At 44.3% G+C, this 7,691-nt stretch overlaps 1 protein-coding gene across 1 annotated transcript in view; it reads right to left on the bottom strand.

Moving 5' to 3' along the window:
- Positions 1–4,223: 4,223 nt before the first annotated feature.
- Positions 4,224–7,691, bottom strand: part of LOC103083298 (cold shock domain-containing protein E1-like) — a 10,441-nt gene continuing 6,973 nt past the window's right edge. Inside the window, 4 exon segments of the mRNA XM_082931525.1 lie at positions 4,224–4,456; positions 4,648–4,868; positions 4,870–4,895; positions 4,897–5,045. Coding sequence (XP_082787651.1) covers positions 4,224–4,456; positions 4,648–4,868; positions 4,870–4,895; positions 4,897–5,045 — 629 coding nt within the window.

Consider the following 7,691-nt stretch of genomic DNA (forward strand, 5'->3'; position numbering starts at 1 on the left):
GGGGGCCCCCCCGGGGGGGCCGTGGGTGGAGAGCCGCCGGGCCGATGCAGGGGACACGGGTTCGTGCCCCGGTTCGGAAGATCCCACATGCCGCGGAGCGGCTGGGCCGGTGAGCCATGTCCGCTGAGCCTGTGTGTCCGGAGCCTGTGCTCCGCAACGGGAGAGTCCACAGCAGTGAGAGGCCCCCGCACCGCAAAAAAAAAAAAAACTAAAAAAAACTAAAAATACAATGCAAAGCAAATAACCTAGGGAAAATATTTTGCAATATGTAAAAGAGAGGTTTATATGCCTAATATATAAAATACACTTATAAATTAATGAAGAAAAGAGATACATCATAACAGGAAATTGGGCAAATTGATATGAATGGGCTATTTACAAAAGAAGAAATGCCATTGTCAAGAAGCATAAGAAATATTGTTCTGATGCAAATCAAAACTACAATGAGGGGACTTCCCTGGTGGTCCAGTGGTAAAGAATCCACCTTACAATGCAGGGGACGAGGGTTCGATCCCTGGTGAGGGAAGTAAGATCCCACATGCTGCAGGGCAACTAAGCCCACGCGCCACAACTACTAAGTTCACACGCCACAACTACAGAGCCCATGTGCCCTGGAGCCTGCACACCACAACTAGAGAGAAGCCCACACGCTGCAATGAAAAGCCTATGCACTGCAACGAAAAATCCTGCATGCCACAACTAAGACCCGACCCAGCCAAAAATAAAAATAAAATAAAGGATAAATAAATCTTAAAAACAAAAAAACTACAATGAGGTACAACCTCACATTGGTCAGAATGGCCATCATTAAAGTCTACAAATAACGGGACTTCTCTGGTGGTCCAGTGGCTAAAACTCAGTGCTCCCAGTGCAGGGGGCCCAGGTTCGATCCCTGGTCAGGGAACTAGATCCCACATGCCGGAACTAAAGATCCCGCATGCCCCACATACCGCAAATAAGACCTGCGCAGTCAACCCAACTTAAAAAAAAAAGTCTACAAATAACAAATGCTGGAGAGGGTGTGGAGAAAAAGGAACCTTCCCACACTGTTAGTGAGAATGTAGATTGGTGCAGCCACTGTGGAAAGCAGTACGGAGAGTCCTCAAAAAACTAAAAGTAGAGTTGCTATATGATCCAGCAATCCCACTCCTGGGCGTGTATCTTGACAAAACTGTAACTTGAAAGATATGTGCACCCCGATGTTCACATCAGCACTATTTACAATAGCCAAGACATGGAAACAACCTAAATGTCCATCGATAGATGAATGCATAAAGAAGATGTGATATATATATACAATGGAATACTACCCAGCCATAAAAAAAAAAATGGAATAATGCCATTTGTATCAACCTGGATGGACCTAGATATTATCATACTAAGTGAAGTAAGTCAGAAAGAGAAAGATAGATATCATATAATATCACTTATATGTGGAATCTGTAATATGACACAGGAAATTTCCTGGCAGTCCCAGTGGTTAGGACTTGGCGATTTCACTGCCAGGGTGTTGGGGGGCTGTGTGCAGGGCCGGGTTTGATCCCTGGTCAGGGAAGTAAGATCCTGTAAGCCATTCAGCAAGCCAAAAAGTAAAAACTAATTAATTAATAATTAAAAAATAAATAAAACATGACACAAATGAACTTATTTATGAAACAGACTCACAGACATAGAAAACAGACTTGTGGTTGCCAAGGGGGAGGGAGGGTGGAGGAGGAATGGATTGGGAATTTGGGATTAGAGATGCAAACTATTACATACAGAATGGATAAACAGCAAGGTCTTACTGCATAACACAGGGAACTATATTCAATATCCTGTATTAAACCATAATAAAAAAGAATATATGACTTCCCTGGTGGGGCAGTGGTTAAGAATCCGCCTGCCAATGCAGGGGACTCAGGTTCGAGCCCTGGTCCGGGAAGATCCCACATGCTGCGGAGCAACTAAGCCCGCGAGCCACAACTACTGAGCCCGTGTGCCACAACTACCAAAGCCCACAAGCCTAGAGCCCGTGCTCTGCAACAAGAGCAGCCACTGCAATGAGAAGCCCGCACACTGCAACAAAGAGTAGCCCCCACTCGCCACTACTAGAGAAAGCCTGCGTGCAGCAACGAAGACCCAATGCAGCCAAAAATAAAATAAATAAATTTATTTTTTAAAAAAAGAATATATAGGGACTTCCTTGGAGGTCCAGTGGTTAAGACTCCACGCTTCCACTGAAGGGGGCACAGGTTTGATCCTGATCCCACATGCCATGCGATGCGGCCAAAAAAAATCCCCCCCAAACGAGTATATATACATACATATATATGTATGTATATATATATGTATGTGTATATATGTATATGTGTAACTGAATCACTTTGCTGTATATCAGAAACTAATACAACATTGTAAATCAACTATACTTCAATAAAGAATAAATCAAAAAAAAAAAGAAAAGAATAACTATTTTTCTGAGATAAAATTTTCCACCTACTGAATATGAACTTCAGAGAATGAGGCAGGGTTCAGTGAAATATACATAAACACTGCAGGAGTGCAGCTGGACAATTGGGCAACATGTTACAAACCCTTAATATTTTACATACTTTCCCACTCAACAATTGCAGTTCTAGGAATGTATTCTAAGGAAATAATCATATGTGTCAAGATTTAGTTGCCAGGATGTTTATCACAACATTGCTTATAATAACAAAATAGTAGGAACATCTTAAATTTCTATTGTCAAGTTTTGGTTAAATAAATTACAGCACATGGGGCTTCCCTGGTGGCACAGTGGTTGAGAATCCACCTGCCGATGCAGGGGACGCGGGTTCGTGCCCCGGTCCGGGAAGATCCTGCATGCCGCGGAGCGGCTGGGCCCGTGGGCCATGGCCGCTGAGCCTGCGCGTCCGGAGCCTGTTCTCCGCGAGAGGAAAGGCCACAGCGGTGAGAGGCCCGCGTACCGCAAAAAAAAAAAAAAAGAAAGAAAAGAAAAGAAAAAGAAAAAAGAAAAATCATTAATGGAAAAAATTAGACTAAAAACCAGCTTTGTACAATAATCCTGTTTAAACTGCACACAAATACATATTATAGGACACATATGTTTTGTTAGTAGTTCCTATCTCTTTTTTTTTTTTTTAAGGCACAACCTTTTTTTTTTTTTTTTTTTTTTTTTTTTTGTGGTACGCGGGCCTCTGACTGTTTTGGCCTCTCCCGCTGCGGAGCACAGGCTCCGGACACGCAGGCTCAGCGGCCATGGCTCACGGGCCCAGCCGCTCTGCGGCACGTGGGATCTTCCCGGACTGGGGCATGAACCCGTGTCCCCTGCATGGGCAGGCGGACTCTCAACCACTGCGCCACCAGGGAAGCCCTCAGGCACAACTTTTTTATTATTTTTGTTTGGTTTTGTTTTGTTTTGAAATCAGTGAAAGAAACTGGAGTGATCTAAGCAGCAGCAAGTTTGTGCATTCATCCTTTTGTTTTTGTTTAAATACGTTTAAATTATCACACTGCTGGCACACCTCATTTGCATGAAATTCTGTACCAGATAAACTAATTGTGGTAAAGTTATCCACCCCCCCATCCCGGGTGGGGGGAAAAAAACTACCCTGGAAGATAATTTTCACTGAAATCTAACCAAACTTCATTAAGTGGACTGTGACAAGATTATAAATGATATGAAAAATAACATTTGACCACAATTTAAAGAATTGGTTTGCCTATACAAATTTTTATAATTTTTAATATATTCTACCATAATATGGTCCTCAGAATTAAAGCATAATGAACAGAATAGAAAAGGAAAAAGAATGCAACTGAGTGCTAAGGCAGAACATCTTGCCAGAAGTAATGAAGGTAGAGTACATACTAAGTATCAAGTGCAGAATTTCATAGCGCCAACAAGGTAACAGTCTATATTTTTCACTTACACAGGCGAAGTGGATTTTGCAATTACCAGTTGCATTAAATGAACCAAATAAAGCTCCTAAAATTGATACTATAAGGCGCCACCTTAAGTTTTCCAGGCTGCAACTGTGCATAATTTTAAAATGGTTTTCTTAAATTTATTTATTTTTTTAAACATAACATGAGGAAGGTGTTAAAACTGGTGTAATAGCTCAATAGAATAAGTATTCCAGATTTTGGGAGGGATGAAGAGGGAGATACTCAGAACCCTTCACCAGAATCCCCCCAACTTGAGCATAGTGGATTAATGACGTGCTTTGTGGATGTGGTTAGTCAATGACACCAGCTTGACGGATCTTTCTTTTGGCACCAAATCCCACTGAGTTATCTAGTCCCCTTGGCTGACGAAGAACCACTAGGCAAGGAGCCCTGGCATCATCCAGGGTGATGTTCTTCAAGCGACTGACCAACCTATCAGGTGGAGCTGCAACAGCCTTGGGGCCCTCGAAGACTCGCCAAACATTACGCGCACTGCACTTGCCAGTGCGCTGATTAAAAATCACTGAGAGGGCTTCCCTGGTGGCGCAGTGGTTGAGAGTCCGCCTGCCGATGCAGGGGATACGGGTTCGTGCCCCGGTCTGGGAGGATCCCACATGCCGTGGAGCGGCTGGGCCCGTGAGCCATGGCCGCTGAGCCTGCTCGTCTGGAGCCTGTGCTCCACAATGGGAGAGGCCACAACAGTGAGAGGCCCACATACCGCAAAAAAAAAAAAAAAAATCACTGAGAATTCCCCCTCATCTCCTGCCTGTAGCTCAATGCCATCCTGAACTTCTTTCACATGGAAAAAGGGCTTCTTGCTATCTCCTACTTCATAGTTAATGAAGCCAAACTGATCTTTCACACACTCCACCATGGCCCTACGCAGGGGTGTGATGTTGTAGGCAATAGTCTGTGCATTTTGGCCCAGGACACACTTGGAACTTGACGCTCTCCCCTTTCTGTTAGGCAATCCCCTTTGTCGGCCATCCCAACTATGCCAAATGGATAGACCTCACCTTTCATATCCACTTCATCCATGATCTCAGTCATTCCTTGGTACTCAGTCTGTGTTGGATCAACACGCCTCAAGGGGTGAATAGTAGCTCCTGTCTCTTGATGGTGGGATACAGGTGTAACTTTTTTTAGACTATTATTAATTTTTTTTTTTTTTTTGGCCGTGCCATGCAGCTTGCAGGATCTTAGTTCCCTGACCAGGGATCGAACCGGCCGCCCCCCTTCCCCCCCGCCCCCATCCTCCCCTTCCCCTAGTCCCCACCCCGGACAGTGAAAGTGCTGAGTCCTAACCATTGGACCACCAGGGAATTCCTTATTATTAACTTTTTAATAAGTACCAAGGAGCCAGAGAACAGTGTGAGGGCAATGAAGGAGGTACCAAATGACCCTCAGGCCCTGGCACCCATTTAAGACAAGAAACGCAGAATGTGGGATCTTAGTTCCCTGACCAGGGACTGAGCCCGTGCCCCCTGCTTTGGAAGCACAGTCTTAACCACTGGACAGCCAAGGAAGTCCAGGAAGACACCGGTTTGAACCCTGAGTCTTCTATTCCTATCCTTTTGATTTTTGGACAAGATTCTCTGGCTGTCAATTTTTCATTTGGTTTGATTCTCCCATCTGTAAAATAAGGACATAATACTGTCCTGGAAAGGTTGATGGGAGGGTTTAAAAGGATAATACTATTGAAATCCTCTCATACAGCTACAGGTGTTTGGGATGTTTTGGAAAATTCTGGTTCCCAGAAAGAGCCTGGCCTCAGGGTTATGGAACGTCATGATCCTGTCAACTTTTGGGTGGGGTGGAGGGAGGTCATTTGCCTTGCCTCCACCTTGTCTGCAGCCAGTTCTGGAATGAAGCAGAGTTGCACAGTTGCCTGGTAACACCTCTGGGAATCCAGGAAGTTCAACTTTTGGAAGCTGTGGAGGAAAGGAAAGGTGGGGTCTTGCATGTTTGAATTTAAGCTGACGTGTACCAAGTGGGTGCTGTTCTTACGTGATGTAAGTGATTCTAAGTACTAGAGCTCAGGTAATCTTTGTTTTGTTTTAATGTAATATATACACAGGTTCAAAATTCAAAATGTACAACAGGGTGAAGAGTGAAAGATCTCTCTGTATCCCTGTCCTTTCATTTCTCACCACCCAGTCCCCTCCCCAGGGATGGCTGAGTTATCACCTTCGCAGGAGTCCTTTAAGAGCTGTGTTACAAGTATACAGGCAAATAAGTGAACATGTATTTTTTGTCTACCCTCCCTTTTACACAAATGGTAACATACTACCTGCTTAGTAGGACCTTGCTTATTTCACTTCACGTGGCTCTTTTTCCCTATTGGATTTAACGGTTGCAGCTCATTCTACTGTATAGGTTATACCCTTTGGTCACCCAAAGCCCAAAGAAGTTCTTAGGTTGTTTCCAAGCTTTCACTTTTATGATGTTGCAGTGAATTGCTTTGCATAGGTGCCACTTCCTTTATCTGTAGGATAAAAAATAGAAGGAGAATTTCTGGGTCAAGGGTATGTACTTTTGCACTTTTGATAGATACTCTGATGGTTAAACTGCCTTACAAAGGTGCTGTATCCATTTAAGGTGCCTTCTCCCAGGTAGGCTGTTTTTAACTTTTGGATCTTAGGTTGGTGGGCAATAAAAGGGAATCTCAAGGTAATTGTAATTTGTATGGGTCTCATGAAGCTCCTTTTGCTACTCCTCACTGACCCCCTTCTCCTTTGTTTCTAGGAACTGAGCTGGTGCAGCATCCTGTCAGTACACTCCCTTCTGGCTGCTACAAGCAAGGGATTTAGGGTTTGCCCCTCGGCTTCCGGAAGTGTCCTTTGCGGATACTCCCAGAAATCTGTAGCTAGGGCATCTGTCCTCTCTTCCTGCATACATCCTGTTCCTTTTCCACTGCTTTGGCCATCCAGCTACCTATTCTGTGCTTTGGGGTTTAGCTGACTCCCAGTTTCATCAAAAAAGAGTTTTTGTTTTTGTTTTCCATGCTGTGTTTTGGACAGTTTCTTTGGTAAAAACAGGTGAAAGATGACTCTTTGTCCTTAATTGAAAATCCTGAAACAAAGAGGCAGGTATTATTATCATCCATTTTACAGGTGTAAACACTGACACTTAGGCTGGTTAGAAAGTGCATCCTTGTGATAAAATGACCCCAGAACTGGGGCTCCAGTTTTAACTCAGTTATTCTCCTCATGACCTTAGGTAAATCACTTCTTTCAGGTCTCAGCTTGCCTAACTGTGAAACCAAAATGTCTTAGAAGAAGCCCAAAGTCCCTCAGAAGTTGTCAGAGAATGGAGGGATGGAAGGGAGTAAGAGATGTTGGTGGTGCTCGGTCTTCCTCCAGAAAGAGCTCAGCTTTTTATCAGTATTGACATCACTGACTTATGCCTTAGATTTATTTTAAGAGGGTAATTAATGGAAAGAAAAAAAAACAGGAAAAAAAAATCATTGCACTATCTCAGAGGTTGCAAACTCATGGCTCATCGGCTGAAAGTGGCCTGATGACATGCTTTACTTGGTCCACAAAGTATGTTTTAAAATGTTTAATTAGGCTTCCCTGGTGGCACAGTGGTTAAGGGTCTGCCTGCCGATGCAGGGGACGCAGGTTCATGCCCCGGTCCGGGAGGATCCCACGTGCTGCGGAGCGGCTAGGCCTGTGAGCCATGGCCGCTGAGCCTGCGTATCTGGAGCCTGTGCTCCGCAACGTGAGAGGCCAGAGCAGTGAGAGGCCCGCGTACCG

The sequence above is a fragment of the Lipotes vexillifer genome, unplaced genomic scaffold, assembly GCF_000442215.2.
Source record: "Lipotes vexillifer unplaced genomic scaffold, Lipotes_vexillifer_v1.1 scaffold98, whole genome shotgun sequence".
Taxonomy (NCBI): domain Eukaryota; kingdom Metazoa; phylum Chordata; class Mammalia; order Artiodactyla; family Lipotidae; genus Lipotes; species Lipotes vexillifer.